Source organism: Rasamsonia byssochlamydoides (assembly GCF_041956645.1).
Source record: "Rasamsonia byssochlamydoides strain NRRL 3658 unplaced genomic scaffold VTN77scaffold_9, whole genome shotgun sequence".
Lineage (NCBI taxonomy): Eukaryota > Fungi > Ascomycota > Eurotiomycetes > Eurotiales > Trichocomaceae > Rasamsonia > Rasamsonia byssochlamydoides.
In genome coordinates, this window is record NW_027192392.1 from 37,176 (window position 1) to 63,675 (window position 26,500).

General features: G+C 50.1%; 8 protein-coding genes across 8 annotated transcripts; 4 read left to right on the forward strand and 4 right to left on the reverse strand.

Annotated features, from left to right (window-relative positions):
* Positions 1-753: 753 nt before the first annotated feature.
* On the forward strand, positions 754-2,709 carry VTN77DRAFT_9449 (uncharacterized protein; the record flags this gene model as incomplete). Its single annotated transcript, XM_069426058.1, has 4 exons — positions 754-1,024; positions 1,093-1,729; positions 1,791-2,238; positions 2,302-2,709. 4 exons carry the CDS (start codon positions 754-756, stop codon positions 2,707-2,709), a joined length of 1,764 nt encoding a protein of 587 aa, XP_069280572.1.
* A 523-nt stretch (positions 2,710-3,232) lies between these two features.
* On the reverse strand, positions 3,233-4,678 carry VTN77DRAFT_9450 (uncharacterized protein; the record flags this gene model as incomplete). Its single annotated transcript, XM_069426060.1, has 1 exon — positions 3,233-4,678. The coding sequence occupies one exon, from the start codon at positions 4,676-4,678 to the stop codon at positions 3,233-3,235; it is 1,446 nt and encodes a 481-aa protein (XP_069280573.1).
* A 370-nt stretch (positions 4,679-5,048) lies between these two features.
* Positions 5,049-5,533, reverse strand: VTN77DRAFT_9451 (uncharacterized protein; the record flags this gene model as incomplete). Its single annotated transcript, XM_069426061.1, has 2 exons — positions 5,049-5,287; positions 5,350-5,533. 2 exons carry the CDS (start codon positions 5,531-5,533, stop codon positions 5,049-5,051), a joined length of 423 nt encoding a protein of 140 aa, XP_069280574.1.
* Positions 5,534-6,099: 566 nt separating this feature from the next.
* VTN77DRAFT_9452 (uncharacterized protein) lies at positions 6,100-7,245 on the reverse strand (the record flags this gene model as incomplete). The annotated part of the gene is made up of 6 exons (XM_069426062.1): positions 6,100-6,130; positions 6,199-6,234; positions 6,355-6,573; positions 6,637-6,698; positions 6,767-7,098; positions 7,155-7,245. The coding sequence occupies 6 exons, from the start codon at positions 7,243-7,245 to the stop codon at positions 6,100-6,102; spliced, it is 771 nt and encodes a 256-aa protein (XP_069280575.1).
* A 1,016-nt stretch (positions 7,246-8,261) lies between these two features.
* VTN77DRAFT_9453 (uncharacterized protein) lies at positions 8,262-11,987 on the reverse strand (the record flags this gene model as incomplete). The annotated part of the gene is made up of 2 exons (XM_069426063.1): positions 8,262-11,372; positions 11,433-11,987. The coding sequence occupies 2 exons, from the start codon at positions 11,985-11,987 to the stop codon at positions 8,262-8,264; spliced, it is 3,666 nt and encodes a 1,221-aa protein (XP_069280576.1).
* Positions 11,988-13,115: 1,128 nt separating this feature from the next.
* On the forward strand, positions 13,116-15,256 carry VTN77DRAFT_9454 (uncharacterized protein; the record flags this gene model as incomplete). Its single annotated transcript, XM_069426064.1, has 4 exons — positions 13,116-13,445; positions 13,515-13,788; positions 13,843-13,987; positions 14,044-15,256. 4 exons carry the CDS (start codon positions 13,116-13,118, stop codon positions 15,254-15,256), a joined length of 1,962 nt encoding a protein of 653 aa, XP_069280577.1.
* A 1,487-nt stretch (positions 15,257-16,743) lies between these two features.
* Positions 16,744-19,204, forward strand: VTN77DRAFT_9455 (uncharacterized protein; the record flags this gene model as incomplete). The annotated part of the gene is made up of 6 exons (XM_069426065.1): positions 16,744-16,749; positions 16,902-17,036; positions 17,123-17,197; positions 17,827-18,676; positions 18,729-18,796; positions 18,854-19,204. The coding sequence occupies 6 exons, from the start codon at positions 16,744-16,746 to the stop codon at positions 19,202-19,204; spliced, it is 1,485 nt and encodes a 494-aa protein (XP_069280578.1).
* Positions 19,205-20,982: 1,778 nt separating this feature from the next.
* Positions 20,983-25,974, forward strand: VTN77DRAFT_9456 (uncharacterized protein; the record flags this gene model as incomplete). The annotated part of the gene is made up of 1 exon (XM_069426066.1): positions 20,983-25,974. The coding sequence occupies one exon, from the start codon at positions 20,983-20,985 to the stop codon at positions 25,972-25,974; it is 4,992 nt and encodes a 1,663-aa protein (XP_069280579.1).
* Positions 25,975-26,500: the final 526 nt, after the last annotated feature.

Sequence of the window (26,500 nt, forward strand, 5' to 3'; positions counted from 1 at the left end):
ATCGCACGTCACGAATCGAGCGATAAACTGGATCGGCAGTTACATCCCTGATCGTTGAATGGAACGGTTTCCCTTGATAAAATGATAGTACTCCGGTTGTTAGCGTGATCGGTTTATGCAGGGGCATTTTCTTGGTCGATCGTGAACCTCCAGGCCAATTTTATGGAGGCTATACGACAGGGTGCGCTATGACTCCGAACAACAACGATGACGTCTCACGGCTCCTATATATTCTGAAAGAGCAACGAGGCTGTCGTCAACTGCTGCTTTGATGAGACGAGTTAGAAAAGACAAACTTTATTTCCCTTGCAATATGGAGTAATCCAGTAGATGAAGAATCAGAAAGAGGATGACCTGGAATGCCTCAGGTGCCCCTGAAGATCACCTAATTAGGTATAGAATCCACGAAGACAGGCACGATCGATAGCATCGATCTCCCGCTCGGATCCACGTTTTCGAGGTGTGGAGGAGGCTTCAAGTATGAAGTTAATTGGCACGACGACCTAGCGGGGGAGAGTTGAAACTCAGCAGAGTTGACAGGGTCTGTTGCACACCGAAACACCGAAAGGGTGCAGCTTCCCCGCCCTCCCACCTTCCCCAGTTTCCATGATGAATGCCACCATCAGGCTACCAATTTACACCTTGATGGTTTGAGATAAATCAACCGTCTTCTCCACACATGGATGATAAGATGTCGCTTATCTCTCACGCATCGTACCTATCTCCGCTGCCCCCGTCTTTCTCAGAATCGTTATGGATTCGATGGAGGCATCGACACACAGGAAGGTCCTGAAGCAGGCCTGCGATAACTGTCGCCGGCGCAAGATCAAATGCAATCGGGCCTATCCGTGTGACAAGTGCCAGAGATTGCTTCTCTCTTGTTCCTACAGTGATGTCCTCCAGCGCAAGGGTCCCAAGTTCCGCACTCTGTATCCCCTGGCACCGCTTCATCCGCTTTCTGCCCAGTACCAGGCTCCTCAAAGTGGTAACCATGCATGTCAGGGCAACAAGCATCAGTTCCCTGGTAGGTCTTGTGCCACAGTCCCTGAACTTGTTGTCTTGCACCTTCTTACACCCGCCACCGTTTTATAGATGGTTGTCGGACAGGCTTCTCGTGGAATCCAACATATGAGTCGTACTCCTCGCCTGATTCGATAGACTCACACTCCCAATATGAACTATCAAGCTATAGAGTCTTCCCACGAAGACGACTGTCCTCGCTTGTGCTGCTGGCCCACGTGAACGTTTATCTGAAATATCTGTATCCCATCATGCCAGTCATACGGCCCGATCAAGTCCTCAACGACAGCCGTGAGCCGGAGAAGCTAACCCCGCAGCGGTATGCTTTCATGGCAGCCCTGTGTGCTGCAACCCATGTGCAGCTCAAATTAGATGGCGCTGCTGCAATGACGGACGCCTCCTTGGGACATGGGTTGTCTGACGGACGCTCTGCGATGTCCGGGGAAGAATTATTGGCGGAAGCTGTTAGTGCCAGAAAGGAGTGTGATATATCGGAGAACATTGACATCGAGACCTTGTTGACGTCATTTTTCCTATTCGCCGCGTATGGCAATCTTGACAAACAAGATCAGGCATGGTTCTATCTCAGCCAAAGCACCGCCATGGCCCATACGCTAGGTCTCCACCGAGAATCGACGTATTCGAATTTCAACCCGACGGAAGCAGAGGAAAGAAGAAGAGTATTTTGGCTGTTGTTCGTCACCGAGAGGTACGTGCATCAGGAATTGGATGGCTCACCCATAGAACACTATTCTGAAACCCCGTTGCAGAGCGTATGCGCTCCAACAAGCCAAGCCTGTCATGCTGCGGAGCTCCATACACAAGCCCAAGGTCCTTTACTCGGAAGATCCAATCTTGGAATACGGATTCCTCAATCTCATCAATATCTTCGAAAAGCTTACCCCCGATCTATACGATTGGGTTTCTGTCGGTTGCGATGACTCGATTTCTGGAGTCCCTCCCACCGGGTCAATACGGAATCAGGTATGCAAGCCGATTTCTCTGGAAGGAGTGCTGGAGATACAGCAAGTCGATATCCTTGTCACACAGCAATGGCTTCAGGCGATGATGTGGAAACTTTCGATGAGTGGCTCGCCGCACCCGACAAGTACTGACACTCTCCTGCCCTTCCATTTGCCCGTCTTGGTGGGAAAAGCGGTCATGGATGTCCTTGGCTCTGTGTCTCAGAGTGCCATTGACGCCCATGGGATTGGAATGGTGAGTCTTCATCCGTCGGAGTCGTGTCTCGCTCATCCTAATTTTTCTTCTTTGTTGGCACAGGAGCAAAAGCTTTACGACGTGGGTACTTCTATCGCCGACGTGACGCGCTCTCTGCGGTCTACAGCCACACAACGCTTGACAGCATCGATTGCCGATCCCAAGGATCTGCTCTGGGGTATCCTCAACATCCTATCGAGAATCCGCGGGTCTCAGTCTTACCTCTTCCCGGCTTTGCTGCAGCGGTCGAGCAGTGTGTTCGGGCTCGACTCACCTGCCACCTTGACGAATTCATTGAGTTTTGCGGATGACAGTCCATCCTCCTGGGGCGTCAAAGAAGCCGGTTCTTTGGAGAGCCTCGCTGCGAGCGGACAACTCGATGAAGACCGTGAAGACCGTGATGATGATAACAGCTTACGAAGAATACCACCTGACATCCCTCCGCTGGTAGATTCACTCTACTTGGCTTGATTGAGATCGGACTGGCGATGGTCCTGTCACATCGACATCTTCTGCTGTACTTTTTTTTTTGATATGATCGCATGGTTGCGGAGTCCTGAGATCTGTAAATTTTGTCTTTTTTGGGGAATGCCTGTCGTGATCTGTCAGCTTCTTGCATATATTTCTTTAGTTTTGACTGTATTTAGTCTGACCTTCTTCAGTGGACTCGGACAGTCTGATACCCAAAACTATGATACCCAAAAACACATGCCAGGGCTGGTAACACTGGCTGCAAAAATAGATAAGTTAAAATGATGGAAGCAAGCAGGGACAAAAATAACGAGCTATATCAGCGATATCATTCATTATATTCTATTATGTACAGTACCAGTAAAATAAGACATTAGTAATAATACCACCATTATGATTCGGGATGATGATGATGATGATGATGATTTCAAAGATATGAGCTGAGAAAAAAAGCAGGAAATAAAAAAAGAAAAATAAAAATAAATAGATCATCAACCCATCTATTTTATTTTATATTTTTTTTTCATTCCATTCGCCATGCCAACTCCAAAACGCGATCGCCTTCAAGGAGACCGCTGCGGTGTATATAGAACTGCCGGATCTGCCCGTCTTCGATCACGACGTCTTCTAGCCGGTAGCTGAATTTCTTGGGGTCCTTGGGACGCAAGGGGCCCAGGGTGTATAGCCACGACTCGTCCGTCGCGCCGTTCATGTCGTCCCACGTCTTCTCCATGCTGATGTCGTTGTCGGGGATCTCCGTGCTGTACCGGATGACAGAGTAGCCGTTCGTCAGGATCCAGCCGTCGGAGAAGCGCCACTGGCGGAGCAGGCAGGATGTCCCGCAGACCAAGGTCACGGCGCTGAGTTTCACCATGTCCGCGTTGAACCAGGACCGCCAGTGATGCACGGATACCGGCACGGGACGGGCCGCCTCAAAGAAGCCCGATGCGTCGCCCATGAGGTCTAGCTGCCGCAGACCCGGGTCGATGGTCAGCTTGGTCGTGGTATATTGATAGATGCAATGGGCGATTTTGCCGTCGCCATGCTCCATGCTGGCTTTGCAGTCGTCCCACACATCCCGCAGCTGCTCCATGAGAGGGCGCGAGAAGAACATGCCGGCACCGCCGTACGCGATGATCCCAAAGATGGCGACCTGTTTGTCACTTTCGGACAATCCGCCGATATAGTAAGGTTTCGTCTCGTCGTATTGAGCCAGCATCTCGACGAGCCTGGGGAGAGAGGGGAAAAAGGTGTCGTCATCCATGATGCAACACCACTTGGTTTCTTCGCGGAGATTATCGGCCAGGAGCTTGACCAGGGAAGAGTACCGAGAATTGTACTCTGCATCCGATTCAAATATGGACAGGTCAATTCCGAGCGCACTGGCCTTGCGCTTGATTTTCTTGGTGTCTTGATGAGGTTCGATCAGGGCGAAGATACGGGCATTGCTATCGCTCGCCCAGTGCGCAAACGCGTCCAGGGCCACCAGAAGTCTATCTGCTGTCGTTGCAATGGCGAAATCAATGTGGGAAGCGTCTACGGGGGCGGGAGGGATGGGGACCTCGACGTAGATTGGCTCCGAGCAGTTGTTGTTCACGGACTCCTGGTCCGTTGCGGGATGGCTCAAGTTGACGCTGTGCGTGTCTAACAAAGGAATGTCCAGCCGCGTGGACATTGGCAGCGGTTTGTCTGTGTGACGGGCGATAATCTCTCGACGCACATAGTGGACCGACCCAGACAGACCGTAGCGCCCGAGGAGCTTGACGTCGACACCACACATTCGCTCTGGGGGCACATCTTGGGGAGCAGAGGAGGTCCAGTCATCATATCTGTTACGCAGGCGGTGTGAAAAGAGAAAGAAACCCACGACGACCGAGAGAGCTACGACGATACGCAGCACCTTCCGCGACGGTGGTGCAGTAGCCGGGAAAAGCTTCTCCCATGTCTTGTTCGACATGTCTGCGATCATCAGAGAGCCGGAGGGGCCCGGGAGAGGAGAGGATGCGTTTCACCGGGAGGTCGAGTGGGTGTGATGAGTGATATTAAACCCGGACAATCCTTCGACATCACATGCAAGTAATCGGGCCGGTACGCAATGTCATAGGGACGTCGAGACGTGAGCACAGCGTCGTGAACACGGTTCGTCGTTCAAGGTGACGCATAAATGCTGCCAGAGGACGCTGGAGCGCGGAGGACCATGGGACGTTGCGTCCTGGTAAGGAATGAAGGAGCAGGCTGACTGCCTCGAGCGAGAATTACCTCCGGAAGGACCAGGCAAGAACGAACGGACGGTGAAGAGAAAGAAAGAATATTCTAATGCCAACGGCTAAATTAGACTGTTACTGATCCGTCGAGCACGTTCTCCTCGAGTGGATGCAGGACTCTTGAACTTCAAACCGAGCGGCAGTGCCAGCCACCAATGACGCGTCGGAGCAGGGAGACGGGGCCCTGCCGGAGCACGCGGTGGAGAAGGATCGGCCGCTGCGCTTAAACTTTGACAGGCACCGGCCCTCCGGACTGCGTAGGCCCGTTGCCTTAGCCTGCACCCCCTTCCCCAGCACCCCACGGATGGGCAATGCTAGATGTCGCCTTAGGCCTGATTTAGGGAATCCATGGAAGGGCCGATTCCTACGATCTCACCGACATTACGGAGTACGAGCACGGAGTAGTACGGAGTACCCAGGTATTTAAAGGAGTCTCCTCCCTGCAAGAATCGCAGATTCGAAGATTCAACCTGGTTAATTAATACTCCGTAACTGCCGCTGGGTCTGGCCCATGCCAAGCCTGCCGCCCACCTGCCAAGAATTCGACGCGCACGCCACATGTGGAATGGAAGTTCTGAGAAATCCGTCGGATTTTCTAGGGACTCCGTACGGAGTATGTAGAAGGAAGGAACAACTAAAAACCTGTTCACGGGCCTCAGGCTGGATCAGATGACTGGCAATGTCTCACGATTCGGATACCTAGGTGTATAGCAAGTCTTACTGTACCCCACGGATTATTGGCATAGATAGTAACACAAAGAAAGCCACTTTGGCATCTGTTGCGGCAAGCACTACGTCATTGTCTCTGGTCAAGCATAGGAAAAACGGTTGAGCTTCAAGGTTCTTAATTTATTCCGTGATTTTATGGACAACTGCAGTGGAGCGGGGCTCGACACGTGGGGCATATTATTGGCCAATTCCACTACAACACAAACCTGCTGAAGTACCTAGGATAGGATTGGATAAAATAAAACAAATAAGAATCATAAGATGGACTCGTCAAACTCGTTCAGATTGCTCATATCATGAAAACGTCGCTAGTGATCGTTAACCGATGGAGTGGAATTTGTCAATCGCAGTCACTTCTGTCAGCGCTGGGATATAGCATTCCAACTCCTCGATGAACTTATAGAGAACTATTAATCTTGGTGGGAGACCTGTCAATGTCCTGTAAGTAAGTCACACTTCGAACCAACCCATTGTCGTGTCTTGAGCGTGTCCTCACAGGTATTTCTCGAAAAAGGCCGCGACTTGCTTGTACCTGCACAATCCATGTGTTAGAGTCTATTATTCAGAAAATGCGCCCAAGATCGCGATCGTTGTGATGTCTTTCGATCAAACAACAGGCCGCATGCAATCATCATCGAGTCAGCTAACTTACCCTCTCTCGAACTCCTTCTTGTTCTTCTCGTCGTCCAGATTGGCTCGCGCGCCCATCCAGCCGTGGAACATGGTGTCGTAGGTCTCGACCTCGGATCCAATGCCCGCCTTGGCTTCGAGAATGGCCTTGTACTCAGCGATCTGCTCTTTGGGCTCATCTGGCGATGCGAGGATGATGTGAGGGATCGTGATGTTCCGGGCGTCGTTGGTGTCGAGGAGTCTGGGGAAGCGCGTGTTAGACTCGAAACTGTAAACCGAACTGGCTACTCAGAGAGAGACATACGCTGGATGAGCCTGACCGGAGACCGCAAAATGGGTACCCTGAGCAGAGACAAGGGCGGACAACTGCACAGACGATGTCAGTGACTGCTTTCGAAATCCATCCAGCTCCTGGGTTGGTGCAGTCATCTCACCTTTCCACCCCAGCAAAGTCCAAGAACCGCCCATTTTTCCACGCTGGGGTATTTGGCCTTGCTTTCGGCGACCACCTTCAGCAGCTTCTCCACGTTCTTGGGCGGCGCAGCCACCTCAGCAAAGAACTTTCCCAAGGCCTCTTTCTTCTCCGGCGTGTTCGGGGGCAGCCAGTTGCGATCCGCCTGCGTGCCTTCGAAAAGGTCTGGCACCAGCGTCAAGGCATTCAGGTGCTGAGCCAAGCGGTCTGCGCCCAGAAGAGTCTGAGGGTAGAAGCCGAAGATATCGTAGACGAGGACCACCCCGCGTTTCGCGGATGTGTTTCCAGTCGCATCTATTCAGGCCCTCATCAGCACACCATTCTGTTGAACTGTAGGACTGGTAACTCACAAACATCAATGCCTGCAATCTTCTGGACGGGGATGGTCTGGTTGGTCCCCACGGGGGTTCTAGTACAGCAAGACGTGTTGACTACGGCCATTTTTCCTTTTGGGAACAGATATCAGTATCATGAGGGGTATGTTCCGACAGTAGGAAGCTTCGATACTCCTCTAAGTGCGGGGTTACCAAGAGAATTATATAAATATATTCGCAGCCGCGACTCCACGATTATTGTTATCTATACCCCTCATCTCCGCGGGACCGTGTCGGCCGAATCGGGTGCAGTCATCCACACCAACAAGCCTAGGTAAAATACCCTACCACCATTTTCGTTGATTCCGTCACAACTTGCGAAAATTGTGCCAGAAAACTGTAGCAATGATTCTTTTCCTCCGGCCTTAGGATCTTAACACCGGTGCAGGCCCGGAACAGCTGTTGTAGGAACCGATTGAGCTCATGATTGACAGGTGATATTCGAAGCTACCGGTCAAAGGGAGCTGTTCTGTAATGATGGTCACGAATAAGAATCGTGATTATTCGAATTACGTCCATGCCCCGCTACTTTCGGATATTACGCCACCAAACGGAAGGGAAAGAAGCTTGTCTCTGGCAGCCACATCCGAGATTTTTCTTCCTCACGAATCACGGACGGGCGGGATTTGGGGCGGGCTTTGAATCGGTACCTAGGTAATGGCGCGGCGCGAATCACTGAGAAGGGACCTAATCTTTCCACCCTGAGAGTACCTAGGTATACACATATTGTAATAGTGACTCTGGAATAAAGGTACTCCACGGGTACGGCCCGAGGCTGATAATACATACTATAAACTTTTGGAGGTCCGAAGAAAAGTCAGTGAAGAACAGAGAGAGAGAAAGAGAGAGATCAATTGTAATTCGTATATGTCTTCCAAGATAGATAGGAACAAGAAGACATAGGTTTCGACATGTTCAGTGCAGAGAGACCCTGTTGGAATCGTACAGATGCTTCCACTAGTAAATATAGAATAAATCTCACATGTAGATTGAAATTGTCCATATATACGATACATATCATATATACTTTCATGGGGGTTCCAGCTAGATGACTGTTTCACACTGATGCATACTCGGACTCGGTCAATTAGCCACCAATTCTGTCTCGGTCTTGTCTGCAGCCAAAGATTTGTTGTAGGCAGATGATAGCATCTCGATGATTTCCGTCTTACCGGAATTCTGTGCCAGTGAAAGAGGAGTTTGCCCCGTAGTGTGCACTGGACAAATGTTCTTCGCTTTCTCGAGCAATATCTTCACTGCACCGGTTCGACCAAAGAGGACTGCTCTCGAAAGTGGAGTCTGACCCAGATAGTTTGGCATGTCTGGATCAGCTTTTGCCTCGAGAAGGAGTTTGAGAACTTCTTCTTTTCCATTCTCTGCGGCATACGCAAGAGGCGATAAGCCGAAGGAGTCCACGGAGTCCGGATATGCTCCCTTGTTGAGTAGCATTTCCGCCACTTCATACTTGCCATGAGCTGCAGCACACGAAAGGGGAGTGCTCTGGAAATAATGCTCCCTTGCGTCAACAAACGCACCCCGAGATAAGAGCAAATCAACGATCTCCGTGCTCCCTGACATCGCCGCGACATGAAGAGAGCAGCCGTCGCGGCTAATGATGGAATCCGGGTGAACACCGCTGTCTAGCATCACTTTCACCAAGTCACATTGCTTGCTCCATATTGCATAATATAGTGGGGTGCGATCAGAATTGTCTCTCGACAGAGGGTCTGCTCCTTGATGGAGTAAAATCTCGGCAACAAGTTTGTAGTCACGCCGTGATGTATGTGAATACTCATGCAACCTAACTGGTGAGGCTTGTGCAGCAAAGGATAAAGCTGTTCGACGATCATATTTATCCCGTTCTTCTACACGAGCTCCATTGTCCAAAAGCATTGCAACTATCTCAGGATAGCCACAGGCAGCAGCGTGTGCGAGAACAGGTTGTCCAAAATTATACTCATTGGGGTCGCTCCCCTTGTTGAGAAGTTTCTGAACCAGAGTCGCATCCCCATAGGTGATCGCACAAGACAAGTAACTTCTTCCTTTAGAACTTCTGCAATGGGGGTCCGCACCGCTGTATAGCAACATTTCAATGATATCGAAGTGGCCCGCGTATTCTGCATGCCGCACTGCCTCGAGTATAATTCGGGAGTCAACAATCCCATGAAGATATTTCGCAACCAAGGCTTTGACACCGGCAAGTGCAGCTACTTCCAAGTCCGTTTCAAAATCCTGTAGAGTGAGGTCCACTTCGTGTTCTTGTAGATAGACTGAAAGCCAGTTCAGACATCTATCAGACCTGACTTGACATAGCATCATAGTTCTTTCCAGAAGTCTCTCGGTTGCTTTCATACCGGATTGCTGTACATGGCTGGGCCAATGTGTGGCAGCATAAGAGAGGAATGGATGCTGAGCAACATCTGGCAGCAGTTGTTCCTCGAAATCAACCAGGCGTTTTTCGAATTTTGGAAGTAGAAGATAGGAAGTGCATATCTCGGCAAGGATGTAATGCGACTCATCCACGTTCAATGAGCATTTCCAGTTTGTCGGATTCACAGAGGCAGTTCCGGATTCCAAATTTAGCAAGAACCGTTTCGCAGATTGATGGATTAGATGAACTCGAGAGTTTTTGATGTCCAGGAAGGATCCACAACTTGCTTGTAAGGTAGCCTTGAATGTTGCCGCGGGTTCAAGAATCAGGCCTTCTGCGCTCACCGTCTCAGTCGACGCCAATGCCACATTAAGCTCGTCCAGGGTTAGCGGCCGAGCAGCTGTCACGACTATTTGGAGAATCTTTCTGGTCTTTTTGATGTCTTTACTTCTTGCCAGAATCTTTTCGTAGGCAGCTTCCACAGTGGGTGGCAGCTCATCAAGTTTCTCCTGCAATCTCTCTGTGGCAATGCCAGGGTTCTTTTCCAACTCAGAGAAAGCAAGAGATGCCCAAAGGTAAGTCCTATTTTCGATTTCATTCAGTTTGAGGCGGATACGTTCATGAGCATTGTCGTCAATTCCTGACTCTTTCCGCAGCCGCCGAAATGAATCGATTTTTGCTTTGATGTAAACTTGAATTTCAAGACTTATTTGTTCCTTCTCCTCTTGGTTCTCGCCCACTAATCGCAGTTCAGGACCCAGTTTGATCCCAAATAAACTTCCTGTCATAGAAATCCCCGGTTGACTGGTAATCAGGAATTTCAATTTGGGATAATTTTCGGGTTCAGAACACACGCCGCGAAGTAGTCGAATCATGGAGCCTCGCTTATCCTCGGAGCATTCGTCTAGGGCATCAATCACACATAAGGTTCGGCAAGCATCAGGACCGGTAGTAACCTCCAAGAATAATTTCCACAGCTCGCTCAATCGTTCACATAGCTTATCCCCGTGACGTTGAAAGAATGGAATTGCGCGTTCCAGGAGTGAAGGCTCCTGTGTGAAAAGTTGATGCAAAAATGTGGAAATGGCAGTCGCCGGGTTTCTCGTCCTTTGGTCCTCATCCTTGAAGAAAAAATAACAAACATTATCAGCTGGACTCTTATCAAGACTCAGGAAGTGTTCATCGATTAAAGATTTTGCCAGTACTGTTTTGCCACATCCAGGATCCGCAGTAAGCCAAAGCAACATAGTTTCTTGTTCGTTGAGCCACATCAGATACTTGGGATGGTTCAGAATCCATTCACAAGTGCCTGGCACACGTTGAGGAATCTCATCTTTAACACCTTGATAATCCACAACACTGAAGCAGCGAAAACAGTCCCTCAGCAGACTGTTTTGAGGCAAATCCCTCAATTCCTGAATCTTCTCATTCAACTCTTTGAATTGCTCGTCAATTTTTGCCTCGATATTGTCGACATTTGTCCTGATATTGCTGATGCTCTCCGAATCTAAGAGATTCATATAGCTGCGACAAATATTGTCAGACTGTTTGACCGCTTCGAGCATTCCCCTCCAATCATCAGTTTCGAGAATACTTCTCTGCAGGCGCGAAAGTGTTTTTTTGTGGAAATATCTCAGTGCACTCATTTGGTATTTGAGAATCAAGGCAAACAAATCTACCACTGCACACCTGCTGTCCCCGGCAACACTGCCATTTTGGCAGAGGTAGACTCTGTCAACTGCAGCATAGTAACGGATCAACGATGAGATATATGTTAGGCCATCGAGAAGAGTGGTACGCTGTTCAGCGTCGCTGCTGACTAACTGTACTTTGTCATTCAGCTGTTGAAAAAAAAACGCAGATCGGCCTTTGTGATCACTTACAGAAAGCAACAAGCATACTCCTGCTAACGGTAATCCAATGTGCACGGGATCTACTTGACCCACAGCAATGAGAATGTCTTTGGTTTTCAAGACATTCTTGATTACCTCGTCGACCTTCCTTCTCAGGTGAATCTGCTTATTTCCAAGTCTAAACCGCCAGCGTCGCTCATTCCACAGGACTACTGTCCGAGAAACTGTCTCCTGCATCAACATCGGAATGGGTTTGAGAGCAATGTCGGTCTCTTCGGACGTGTCGCTTTCGACCCGCACAATGTACTCAAAGTCTTCGACGAGTTTCTGGTCTCTTTGCCGCAATCTCTTGTACGCCTCCATCCAGAGATCCTCTCTTTCGGGACTTCGCTCTGAAACGGGAGCAGACTGAGAACCATTTTCATGATTCGGACTTCTGGCACCCGTTGGCGCTGGATTATTTGGCAAAAGACCAGAAGCAGGACTGTTATCGGCACATTGCAGCAATACTCGGTCTCCATTTCCCACTCTGCTCTGCTTCAGCACGCTTTTCAGTCTCGCCCTCCATTTCCCAAAAAGTCGCATGTCGGATCAGGCTCAAGAGAAAGAACATTATTAATTGCGAGTACACAGAGAATAGGGAAAGAGCATAGAGCAATAAAATAAGTTGAAAAGAAGTCGGAGGCATTTTGAATCCTTGAGGCTGTGCCTGCCCCATTGCTGCAGGCTTCCTGAAACTTGACTGAGCCCGATATAGATTGCTGGACAGCCTTGTTGGCGTTTTTGTTGGCAAGATGCAGCTAAGCGCCTTCACAGCTGGCCAATAGTGACCCCGGTAAAGCCGCCGGGGGGCAGAGGGGGTGAAAAAAGACCAGTAGGCTTGCTTGATACTACCTCACTGTTAGTAAGAACGCAGAGTACGTACGGAGTAAGTAGCAGAAATTTCACAAAAGTTGCCATGAATTTCCGCCGTCCGGCGTCTCAAAGTTGATGGGGTCTTCACTGTGCACCATTTACCCTGAAGGGGAAGAACATCATCCAGCACAACTGGTCGTCCACTTGCTTCGAGAAACAACTTGAGGACTCAAACCCTATGTAATCCCCAGAAATAGGTCTTGTTGCCATATTGAAACCTATTAGAGGGTACATAACTTCGCAGGGAGTAAGTTCGAAAGTAGGCACCCGAGCGTGCATTAGCTAGGTCAGCCATTATGACAACTAAAACGTTAGCAAAAACTTGTACACGACAAAGACATCTTGTCTCGACAAAATGGCCACAAAAGCCACCGGCAACAATTCCGTTTGTGTACATAATTAATTGCAAATCAGTCTGCAGCAATAATGAAATCATGGGCGGTGTGGAGGACGTTGCAGGTGCCAGGAACAGCAGGCAGGCATGCGGCGGCAGTATGGAGTACAGGTGACAAAGTGCGCCACTAGTGCTAAAAACTCCCAATATGGAAATATCGATCCCGCACAAGAACAAGATACGTGATCATTTACCTGGAGCAAACCTTGGCCGCTACCCATTGGGAGCCTCCTGAACTTCTATTAGCAGAACTTCATAGGAGTGCAATCCGCTTAATTTTGCGGGTTCTCGCAATGACTTGACTCCTGTTACTGCTCGATTTGACTGGACTCTACCCCGCAACATCAATCTTGTCCGCAGCTACCAAAATCGTCGTTCTGCATAGCGACTCTTCAAATAACAAGATGGCAGCAGCTTCAGTGCAGTCATTAAGCACTCTCTTGCAGCGCTCGTCGATTGAAGATCATGAGGAGGTTCTGAAGTCATGCAATGCGGCTTTGAAAAAGTCCAAGAATGACATCCAAGCTCAGCACGTGAAGGCTGTCGCTCTGCTGAAGCTCGACCGGTACGATGACGCGTTGCGGGTGCTGGAGGAGGGCGGAGATGCACTTAAGAAAAAAGCATCTTTGGAATACGCATATGCTCTCTATAAGTGTGGAAGATTGAGTGAGGCTGCAGATTTTGCCGCTAGATTCGGTTCTGGGAGGGGCGCGAAGCATGTCGAGGCACAAGCGGTAGGTTTCTTTCCAGCTCCGTCTGCACTTCAGCAGATTATTTCTAACATATTGTTGTCTAATGCACAGAACTACCGCGCCGAACAATTTACAAATGCTGCAAAAATCTACGAGGATCTTACCAATGAAGACGCGTCACTAGGCAACGAGCAGAACGATTTACGCATTAATACATTAGCCACCAACGCACAACTGTTGTGGAAAAGGGAGGCGGGCCCAGATCAAGCTATACAACCTACAAGAGAAGATCTCGAGGCCTTCGAAACTACATATAACGCGGCTTGCTCAAGTCTCGCTCGAGGAGACCTCCACCAAAGCGAGCTTCTGCTCAAACGAGCAAAAGGTGTGTAATTGTGAGCACTCCAAGTGAATACCATTGGTAACTAATGAGATGCAGAATTGTGTAAGACCTCAGAGTATCTCTCGCCGGAGGAGAAGGAACTGGAGTTATTTCCTATCGCGGTACAGGAGCTATATGTCCTTATAAGACAGGGAAAGTTCGAGAGTGCTGAAGAACTTGTGAAGGAAATCCCTATTGATCAGTAAGTATATAAAGCACTTCACAAGTGGACTTTGTGGATCGCTCATACGTATTCAGAGCCCCAGAGCTTTCCACGAGAAAAATCGCTCAGAACAATATATTATTGACGACACAACATGAACAAAACCCATATATTATTCACAAGCTTTTCCACAGCACGCCGACACCTGCGGATAATGACAAACTCTTTGAATTTCAAAATAATGCTATTGTGGGAAATTCTCATGCTCTGGATCTCCTTGTCCAGAAATTCGATGGAGTAATTCGATCTACTTCCAAGGCACTCGCCCAGCGTCCTTATCCGTCAATCTCACCCAGCGACAACATTCTCTCCGTATACAATGCCGCAGCGCGAGCTCGAGACCAAACAGGCCAAAAAGCGATTCAAGAAATTCGCCCGCTGCTAGAGCGACGACCTAAAGATGTGGGTTTAATGCTCACAGTGGTCCAACTTTATGTTGCCATCGGAAACATCACGTCCGCCATCTCCGTCTTGGAGAATTCCATGCGCATCCTCGAGGAATCAATTGCGGAGGCCGACCAGGATGTGCGTTTTAGTCCAGGGCTTGTCAGTGTTCTCGTTTCGCTCTACCAACTCGAAGGTCGGAAAAATCATATCAAAGCTGAACTCGGCAAAGCCGCCTCCTACTGGCGTCAACGGCCCCAGCAACCCACAGCTCTTCTCCGCGCTGCTGCGGCGTCGCTTTTGCATTCCTCCGACCCATCCGATTTGGCGGTCTCTCAAGAACTGTTCAACACAATTCACAAGAAGAACCCAACGGATAAGTTCGCTACAGCTGGTTATGTGGCTGCATATGCAACGACAGACGCCAGAAAAATCGAAGCAGAGCTTGAGAATTTACCACCAGTCCAAGAGCTAGTCTCAGATGTTGACGTTGCAGCTCTGGAGGAGACCGGTGTTCCGCAGTCGTCCGGCAGCATCGCTGCAACTGCGGCCGTATTTGCTGGTGCCAGAAAGAGAGCTGCAAACGATCAAAATGTCCAGACTAAGAAGCGTGTTCGGAAGTCACGCCTCCCCAAGGAATATGATCCCAACAAGGCTCCTGACCCAGAGCGATGGTTGCCTCTTCGAGAACGCTCCACATACAGGCCAAGAGGGAAGAAGGGCAAACAGAGAGCGGCTGAGAGAACGCAAGGTGGTATTGTTAATGAGAAAACCGAGCAAGCTCTTGCGGCGTCCACTGTGCAGCAGCAGAAGGGTAGTAGTGGGGGTGGAGGGAGCTCCAAGAAGAAGAAAGGAAAGCGGTAGCCACGATTCTCCCACCTCCTTGAATTTGTTGGAAATAGATGCATTATTACAATAGAGAATCTACAAAAAAGTTTCTCTCATCTCTCTTCATTAATTAAATTAGTACGGGCAATGATCTCTGAATGCAAGACAATTGCTGAAAAGACATCTTGTTCAACCCAAACTTCGTAAAATAGGTATAACCAAAATTTTTCATTTCAAAAAATCACTCGGCAGTAACTATGCAATCATACTTTATATAGTCAACCAAGGCGCATCCGCACTGTGCTGCATTGCTTGTCAAACTGCTCAAGATCATGTGAAATAGTTTCACATCCGTTATCGCGTCTTCAGAAGTTGTCTTAATTGGTTTTCGTTCCACGATAAATGCGTGTAATTCTTGGAATTCTTGATTATTTTGATGCCTGAAATGAGATCTCCACAGAAAATGTACATACATCCTGGACGAGGCTTTTGATGGGAGAAAAATCTGCAGGGTTTGAAGGTGCCTGCCTTCAGTCACGATGATCGAATGGCCTGAGGTTTGAAGCGAAAAGGCGAGCACCCGTCAATGCAGGGAACGGGTTGGCAAAGGAGGCTTAGCTGACAGAAACTTGCAGACAAACGATTAGGTACCTCTGCAGATCCTCAGTCTCTACTCCGTACAGCTCCACCCTACGGAGTAGATGGATGTGACTCTGCCTTCTGACGTCGGAATCTTTCAGAATCATCTGCTTCTAACCCAGCTGCTAAGCGTGGAAGCTGTCCATATCGCGCGGGGTAAGAATTCTAGTTCCCGTGTCCGCCACCGTCCTCCCCCGCTAGTCGTTGAACGAGAGCACCATAGAACTTGCAAGGTCTCTAGCAAGGGGCGTGACGATTGATAGAGGACGGCTTTTTGGAATCGGGACCCTTGGAACTCTCCCGATCGAATCCGTGGTTGCCTGGACCGGGGATAAACTCGTACTAGACTTTGCCCCGCGGCGTGGTCATTGGACGAAAGACACCTTTGTGTTGATACGTAGGTACCCAGGAGCAGAAATCGCATCCTCACCCTTTGTGTTGTGTATCTGTGTATCGCTGGCAAAGATCTCCTTAAATAAATATATTATCAATCTTAATTAATTCAACGCAAGGGTCTATTCCGTTATTTAGTGCTACCTACTGTGTTCTTTCGAAATTGGGTAGACAATGGGCATTCTTAAGGCGATACAGCTTCCAACTTTCGTTGCATTGCGTCACAGCCATGGGTTCCTATGCCTAAACTGCAGCTGAGCCTTACGGAAAAGTTGGTGGCTGAGTACCAGCTTCCCACTATCATTATGGATCATTCCCCTCCTCTCCAGCCACGGTTCTCTATTTATATTATTATATTATTTATATTAGAACCCCTGGCCGATTGCACTCATATCTAACCAGCTTTTCATTGTTTTCTATTGTTTCTTCCTTCGTCCCATTTTCACACAGCACCATTCCATTGTTCTCCCCTGCAGAAACTCGTGCAGACGATGGGTGTAAGTCTGATCTATTTGCAATCCCTGATGCTCCCCACTTCCTCGTGTGCCATGGCAGTGACGGCATGGCATAAGACCCCAAGTGCTTTCCCTATATAGTAGATAATCTCACAATGAATTTATGACTGACTGTTTCTCGAATGGCGTACCAGTTTGCATCAAAGATTGCAGGCAGTCAAGCCGGCACCGCACCTGGTGTCTATGGAGGAACTCCTCCATCGGGCTATACTGGTGGTCCCCCTGCGCCCCCATCGTCGCTGCAACCAGGTTCACCACCAGGACAATATGTAAGTGCAACTGGCAGTTCCAATAACCATCATCCATGAGAAGATTCAATAAATGAGGTTCAGAACTAAGGACATCTGTGCCGCAGCCGGGACAACAGCAATACCAGGCGTATCATCAGCCACACCAGCATCAGTACCCCTCCAGTCAGCCTAGCGGCCCGGTAGGCGAACCTTTTTTTTCGTCTTCTCTCCTAGATCAGGCAGTGATTACTCACCAAGCCCCCAAACACCTGCATTGAGCATTGCTTGTCTTCCCTTACATTCATCCGAACCTCAACAAGTCCAGTATTTTTTTTTCTTCCCTTGGCTGCTGCATCCTTCTGGTACTTGTTACGATCATGAGTCGACCATATAGCCAGCAGCCGTATCCCGGCCAGCTGCAACCTGGTGCCTCTCAGCCTCAGTACCCGACGTCATCACCACAACCACCATATCAATCGTACACCCCAGCACTTCCCCCTCGACCGGGTACATCCCCTTCTCCCGCTCCTGGTTCTCAATACCCCGGCTCTCCTCAGCCTCTATCTTCTCAGGGTTATCAGCAATCGCTGTACAATCAGCCCCAACAGAGCTATGGAAGACCTCCGCCGCCCCCGCCGCCACAGCAATACGGAGCTTCCCCGCAGCCGCCATATGGACAGCCCTATCTGACACAATACTCTCCGCAACAACAGCAGCCTCCTTATGCACCCAATTACCCCAATGCTCCCGTCTGTTCTTTCGCTTCTTCTCTTCCACCCTCGTTCCTCTTGTGCGGATTCAAATAGCTGACCGTACCCCGCGTTCCTAGGGACAGCCATATAACCCCTATCCACCTCAAGGACCACCAGGACCCAGTGCTGGGGGCTATGGACCACCGCAGCCAGGTGCCCCTTATGGTGGCACTCCTTCGGCTCGACCCGCGACTGCGCAAGAAATGGCGACGTACAAGCAACTCTTAATAGGAATCATCCAAGAGAAGCAGCTCCAGAATATGTATCCTCCAGATAAATTGGAGCACCTGCTGCAAAAGCTGGCCAAGGACGCCCCTGATAATATCCGACAACTGATGGAAGAGTGGAATATTCCCAAGGAGGTTGCTATGGACGTCATCAAGCTGTCCTTGTTCGATACCATCATATACGTGGACGATAGCGGCTCCATCGAATTCGAAGAAAGGGGAAGCAGATTGACCCAACTGAAGCAGATTCTGGCTCTGATCTCCAGCGCTGCATCCAAGTTTGACCAGGACGGTGTCACCATCCGTTTCATGAACTCTAATGAGCGAGGTGATAACATTCGTAGTAAGGAAGATGCCGAGGCGCTCGTTGCCCGGGTTCGATTCCAAGGCCTCACACCTATGGGAACAAGTCTAAAGCATAAGGTTTTGGAGCCCTTGGTTCTTGGTCCCGCGAGGGCTGGTCGACTGGAGAAGCCGGTCCTTGTTATCACTATCACGGATGGACAGCCTGCTGGTGAACCTCACAACACTGTTGCGGACGCAATTCGATTCGCCGTTGACGAACTGTCTCGCACACGATATGGTCGTGGAGCAATCTCGTTCCAATTTACGCAAGTCGGTACGGACCTGCATGCGCGAGAATTCCTCAGCAAGCTCGACGAAGATCCCAGCATCGGGAATTTCATTGACTGCACTTCAAGTAGGTCTGACTGGATAAGGACGGGAGATTCATGTTTCTAACTTTCAATTAGATTTCGAGGTTGAACAGGACGAGATGTCCCGAGCTAACCCTCCGGTACATCTCACCAGAGAGCTCTGGGTAAGCGCAAATCATTCGTTCTGAAACCGTAGAGATCTCTGCTGATGCGTCGTATAGGTGGCCAAGGTCATGCTTGGTGCGATTGACTCGTCATACGACACCAAGGACGAAAAGTCCTCTGGACGTGCGGGCGGTCCGCCTCCTCCTCCTCCCGGCCAGTATGGCGGTTACAACCAAGGGGCATATGCTCAAAACCAGGCAGCATATGGGCACAACCAGGGCGGGTATCCTCCACAGCAGAGCTACGGACAACCTAATTACGGCCCGCAAGGTTATGGGCAGCCGTACGGAGGTTACGGTCAACCACCCGCAGGGCAGGCTCCTTATGGACAACCTCCACCGGGCGGATACTACCCGCCACAGCAACCTGGATATGGACAGGCGCCTCCTCCCCCGCGCAGATATTGAACAAGACAATAAGCAGCGCGTCCTGGCGTGCTAACGACCTTTTACAGTTGTCATGATTTTCTTTGTGTCTGTGTAAACGGCAGTTGCCAAAGACGGAACAAGGAGGAGTGTATATGGGAGGACCAGTGGCGGTGTTGAGAAGCAAGAAAAAAAACGTATTGTTATGCCAACTATTATACTCCGTATATGATGATTATGATTAGCAGTCACCTGGTCGTTAGATGCCATGGGCAACACAGTACCAGTATGCTACTCCGTATGTTGTTGCATAAACAGAATCAGGCTGACAGTAAGCGTGAGTTGCCTAGGTAGCTTTCTGTATATCCTTCGAATTGTCCCACATAAAGTACTTCGTACTTCAGTCGGTGTGTAATGTACTCCGTACCTGACAAATAATAATGTTTACTCTCCTCACCTCGAGGACTGCCACTGCGAGGTAGGATTTAACTAGACACGCTAATTATTACCTGCCAAAGGCCCAAATGGCAGGGTATGGGCAGCTGGACGGCCACGCTAAACGCTAAAGTGGTGGGGCTTAGGCTGATCGCCACGATACGGATAAGCAGCCACCAGCCCCATCGTTGCCATGATGTAAGGACGAAGGATCATCCATCTGTTCCTTCCAAGTTACATCATTCTTGCCTATCAGCCGCAAAAGGCGGTGTCTGTCGCACACGTCCCTGTCTGTTGCCCACGACTCGACTTGACAGGAACACCCCCAGGGCCAGGAGGCTGTGTCAAGCCCTCTTGGCCACACATGCCATGGTCCGTGGCAAGTTGGCAACAACGCCACGCTCCGATAAGATACCCAGAGCCTATCGCTTGCACAAGATTGAAAATTTCTGACAATTAGGTTCGCGGGGGAGATGGTTCCTCACCAGCGTTACAGGTCTCATCCGTGGATGTCAGTGGGTTTTAACCGAAATTTTACTGAGCAGTTGCCCTCACTACCTAACCTTCCAGGTAGGCGGTAGGCATGATCCAAGTTTGCTAGGAGCTTCCTCCGCAGCCGGCTGTGGCCCCCGAATCCCCGAGCGGGCTCGGCCTTGCTGCCGCAAACGTAAGCCCCATAGATATCTGAGACAGCAGTGGTTAATATTATTAGCGACACCTGCAGGCTGCAGCATTCTTCTAGTCACCTGCCAACATCTTGACAACCTCTAACCCACCCACTTCGTCCACACCACACCGCCGCAGCTCCTGGACGCTGCTGAAAGTCTTTTGGTGGCTTTACTAACGTATCCAATTCGTTTGGTTGCCTCGGCAAGAATAACTTAAATGTCTGCGGCGGTTTAATGTCTAGTTTCGGCCAGTGGCCACCGTTCCGCGACGACGCTGCACCTTCTTTTTCCTTGCTTCAAACTACGCTCATCACGTGGCTTGTTAACGCTTTCTGCTTGGAGTCTTTGATGGTTCACGATTATACGCCGCTCATGTCATCCTTTTCAGTCGTGTATATTTGCTGCGTATCACAAGATCCACTTGTTCCAGTCAACGTGTTATCATCGAGGCCATCAACACATGAGCGTGGCCCGTCTTGCGACGTCGATACGCGGAGATAGATCCCAACCAAAAGAGTACCTATATGTTGAAGCGTTCTGTTCGCCCTCATTCGGATGACGGATGTTCGATTTGCGAATCTTGATTCGACAGTAGCCAAGCGCGTGACTCTTGACGAAAAGCCGATCTCAACACTATCACACGGTTGGAGGCAAGAAGAAAGAAACCGAAACTGAAAGTTCAGTTGACGGGGCTGTATTCGAGGCGACGTGGTCGAGATGACAGGGGAAGATGGCCAGACGAGTCAAGGAGCGAGTCAATCCCCGCACGGGGAGATCTCAAGACCCAGCAGCGATGCTCAGAATTCTTCGATAGCGGGGAGGACATCAGGAAATGGTCCTGGTGAACGAGTTCAGCAGGAGCAATCCAATGATGGACGTCCGTCGAGTCCCTCATCTGGTGGAATCCCCGACCCTTCTCTTAACAGAACTTCCCACCCAAAGGTCCGGTTTTCAGCTGACCTTGACCGGGTTCAGGAAGGGCTAAGCGGAACGCCGCAAAACATTGGCTTCGACCGGCGGCCTGGCTCTCGAGGACTGACGATCGATACTTCAGTAGTGAAACGCGCCTCAAGCCCGCTCAGCAGGTCTCCTGGGACAGATGACGACATGACAACGGTTCCGCTGAGTTCTGCTCTCTCTCCTCTGTCGCCCCAGAGCGCTGCCTCCACTCGTTCCCGATCTCGAAATCGCGGTTACTCGCTTCGAAGAACCCTGTTCACAAAGAATATGCTGCCGCAGTCTGAAGAAAATGGAGATCAAGTCATTGAGATGGGTCCGAGCCAACCTGCACATCCTTCGGGTAGGGCAGAGGAGAAAGGGACCGTATCTAAAGAGCAGGTCCAAGATACCATTCAGCCCGTAATAACGCCCGAATCCAACTCGCAAGGAGAGGCTGACTCAGTGGTCTACTCGGATTCTACGCCGCTCAAGTATATTTCCTCGTTCACAGCTCGTCGAAATCGATTGCACGCGAATGCTGCCTCTGCAATAGCGTTCGCACGGCTCTGGGCCTTTATGGAGACCGTTCGGAAGACCGTTTTTCGAATACGAGATATTCCGCCAAGCAAAGCCGGCCGTCAAATTGATCTCGACGTCAACCGCACGGAGGCACTTATCGATGAGAGAACCGGCAAACATTATATCAACAATTCCATTCGGTCCAGCCGATATAGTGTTTGGAGTTTCTTCCCTCGACAGCTTGTCGCCCAGTTTTCCAAACTTGCCAATTTCTATTTCCTCATTGTATCCATCTTGCAGATGATTCCCGGACTGAGTACGACCGGTACCTTTACGACCATTGTTCCCCTTATGATTTTTGTCGGCATCTCCATGGGCAAAGAAGGCTTCGATGATTGGCGTCGCCATCGTTTAGATAAAGAAGAAAACAACCGGTATGCCTATGTTCTGCGACCAGGGAGTGGACAAGAATCCCGCTCAAAATCCGCGGTGGATGACGAGGATTCGATCGATGAGAGCTATTGGGTTGCTGTCAAATGGCGGGATATCAAAGTGGGCGATGTTATCAAGCTCGAGCGCGATCAACCTGTACCCGCAGACATCGTCCTGCTCCACGCTGATGGTCCAAACGGCATTGCATACATTGAAACGATGGCACTTGATGGCGAGACCAACCTCAAGACCAAGCAGCCGTGTCAATCAGTAGCAAAGGTGTGTGCGACAGCCGAAGATATCTGCCAACAGAATTCCATTCGATTCACGGTGGAGGATCCGAATATCGATCTGTACAAGTTTGAAGGAAACGTCACCGTGGGTGGGGATATGCTTCCGCTGACCAACAATCAAATCGTGTATCGGGGAAGCGTCCTGCGTAACACGGAACGTGCCTTTGCCATGGTGATCTACACCGGTGAGGAATGCAAGATACGCATGAATGCGAATAAGAATCCTCGGATCAAACGTCCTGCACTGCAGTCCGAAGTCAACTACGTGGTCATGATCATCGTCGGAATTGTCTTCATTCTAGCTACTGCCTGTACAATCGCCTACAAGTTCTGGTCAAAGGAGGTCGAGCGAAAATCGTGGTATCTGATAAAAGCTCACGTCCCGATCGGCGACGTTTTCACGTCGTTCTTGATCATGTTCAACACTCTGATTCCGATCTCGCTCTACGTCAGTCTGGAAATCGTCAAGGTCGCCCAGATGTTTCTCTTGAACGATATCGACATGTATGATGAGGAGTCCGATACTCCGCTCGAGGCCCGGACGTCTACGATCAATGAGGAACTTGGACAAATCAGCTACATATTTTCCGACAAGACGGGCACGCTGACCAACAACAGTATGCGATTCCGGAGGATGAGTGTTGCTGGGACGGCATGGCTGCATGACACCGATCTGCGGGAAGAGGCGGCTCGGGAAGGCGATCGGCAACGGCTGATTCACAAGAAACGCAGCACCAAGGGGAAGAAAGCAATGCGTCGCAAATCTTATGCGGATGACACCAATCGACCTTCCTCTGTGCGGATGTCCACTGCCTCTGCGAACATGGATCTTTCTGGTCACTTGGCAGTACCTAAGTCAACCAACCGGGGGAGGCCATTCCATGGAGGCAATACGACACAAATGTTGGAGTATATCCAGCGCAAGCCTCATACCCTCTTCGCTCGTAGGGTTAAGTTCTTTATTTTGTCCATGGCTCTTTGCCACACATGTCTTCCGGAGCGTGATGAGACAGGGGAAATCTCATTCCAAGCTGCGTCACCTGATGAGCTGGCTTTGGTGCAGGCCGCGCAAGAGCTGGGTTATCTGGTCGTGGACAGACAGCCCAACAGCCTGACCGTGCGAACCTTCCCATTAGGGCCGGACGATGCTCCCGTTGACGAAGTCTATGAGATTCTGGACGTGATTGAATTCAGCAGCTCACGAAAGAGAATGTCGGTTATCATCCGAATGCCAGACCAACGGATCTGCCTCTTCTGCAAAGGTGCCGATTCCACCATTATGAAGCTCCTCAGACAAGCTTCACTTGCTCATGAGAAGGCGGGTGAAATCGAGAGAAGGGCCAGCAAACGCAAGACAGAAGAAGCAATCGAGGTGATGAGGCGAAGCAGTGGGCTCCAGAGTCCAACCAGCGTGAGTCGTCCCAGTTTCTCTCTGAGACGGTCGAGCGTCTCAGGGAAACAGGAGTCTTTGAGGCGTAGCATCGATCTATGGCTCAAAGATCGGGAAACCGACGGTGGAATTTTGACGAGGGACAATGGAAGTGAGCACTACAGTCCGCGGCCATCCGCTCAGTTCAGCCGACACTCCACTGCCCTCTCCGATGGAAGGCCTTCATTCCAAGAAGACGAAGGTGACTTGGTCGACGAGGCCCTGGTGTTAGACGAGCAAGCCGTCTTTGAGAGGTGCTTTCAACATCTGAATGACTTTGCAACCGAGGGCTTGCGCACGCTCATGTACGCTTATCGCTTCATCGACGAGGCCACGTATAGAGACTGGAAGAAGGCATATCAAGAGGCCGCCACCAGTCTGGTAGACCGGCAGGAGAAGATCGAGAGAGTTGGTGAGCAAATCGAAACACAGCTGGAGCTGGTCGGTGCTACGGCTATCGAGGACAAGCTTCAAAAGGGCGTCCCTGAGGCGATTGATAAACTGAGGCGTGCTAACATCAAGCTTTGGATGCTCACGGGCGACAAACGGGAGACGGCCATTAATATCGGCCACTCCTGCCGACTCGTCAAGGACTACTCTGAAGTCGTCATTCTTGACCATGAGACAGGGCAAGTTGAGCAGTCCATCATCACGTTGACTGCGAATATCAAAAAGGGCAAGGTTGCCCACTCGGTTGTAGTGGTGGATGGCCAGACTTTGTCCTTCATTGAATCAGACGAGATCTTGATGGCGCGCTTTTTCAACCTGGCCATTCTGGTCGACTCGGTGATCTGCTGTCGTGCTAGTCCCAAACAAAAGGCGTTCCTGGTGAGATCGGTTCGGAAGCAACTCAGTGACGCCATCACACTGGCCATTGGCGACGGTGCAAACGACATCGCCATGATCCAGGAAGCTCATGTCGGCATCGGCATTACTGGCAAGGAAGGGATGCAAGCAGCCAGGATCTCTGACTACTCGATTGCGCAGTTTAGATTTCTTCTCAAGCTACTTCTTGTCCATGGTCGTTGGAACTATATCCGAGTTTGCAAGTACACCCTTGGGACTTTCTGGAAGGAGACACTCTTCTATCTTACGCAAGCTCTGTATCAGCGCTGGAACGGCTACACGGGTACGAGCTTGTATGAGCCGTGGGGATTGAGCATGTTCAATACCCTTTTTACGTCCCTAGCGGTCATCTTTCTGGGGATATTTGAGAAGGATCTTTCTGCGTCGACCCTTCTTGCTGTCCCGGAGCTCTACACGAAGGGCCAGCGGCATGGGGGTTTCAACATCAGGATATACCTGGGCTGGGCCTTCATGGCGGTCTGCGAGGCGATGATCGTGTTCTTCACCATGCTTGGTCTCTTCGGGGAAGCCATCATCAGCATGGACAACACCGTCTACCCCTTGGGACTTCTCACATTTACTGCATGTGTGATCATCATCAATGTCAAGCTGCAGTGCCTGGAAATCCACAACAGGTCGATTCTATCGGCGCTGGTCATGTTTGTGTCCATCGGTGGCTGGTTTCTCTGGAATGTCATTCTGTCGTCCCGTTACAATGATAGCAAAGAAGGCAAGAGCATTTACGACGTTCATGGCAATTTCCTTGACCGAATAGGGCGAGATTTAGCATTCTGGGTTGTTCTCTTGCTCATCGTTGTCACGGTGGTTCTGTTCGAGACGACAGTGAGCACGATCCGTGCGACACTGTTCCCTACCGATGTGGACATCTTCCAAGAGTTCGAGCAGGACCTTGAGATCCGCAAGCGGTTCGAAGAAGCGGCCGCGTCGGAGCTGCAGCAAGGGTGGGATTATGGGAAGAAGAAGTCCAGCTTGGAGATTGCAAGGGAAGAGGCGGAGATGGCTGCCCGGGAAAAGGAAGTGCAGGAGCTTCTCAACCGACCGCGCGTGATGACCAAGACTGTTTCTGGGGATGTGCAGTTGGATGAGGTCGAACTACACACCTACGCTGGTGGTGGCGTGGACGAAGAGGCCGGCCTTACTAGCCCTGGTGGCGGTCGCCGCTCTCTCGACATTCATGATTTGTTTAGCAAGAGGTTTGGCGCGATTAAGAGGGGGCAGGAGTTGAGGTGACCCCCTGAGGCCTGTTTTCCGGGATGTTCTTTTCCTGCTTCAAAAAAGTATACTGTCACATTTTTGCATTGGGCGGGTATGGGTGGCATTGCATTGCATTCACGGGCCAAGAATTTCTTTTCTATTGGCCATGCTTGATGTTTTTTTTATCTGCACAGTTATGATTGGCCATGATATCCTCTGATGTTATTGTTGATACCCAACGGATCGATTGATCGACTGGTCGACTGACAGCGATCAATCAGTCCAGTACAGTGTCTCCCTGTGATGGACATAATCAGGGTGATATATGATATATACGATGTACGTATGAATGAATGGATACTGAGCATGATGAACATATTCCCATCCATCTGGTGTCGTTGTACAGTACAAGTACAGTACATACATACAGTGCTTACTTTAGAAGCATGTCTGTCTTGTTCAAGAAATTGGGGTTGAGCAAGAGGACGGAAGACAGACAGCACAGCGCGAGCAAATAATTGATCCTGTCAGAGCCTAGACGGCATGGTCTAGACGTGTCGGG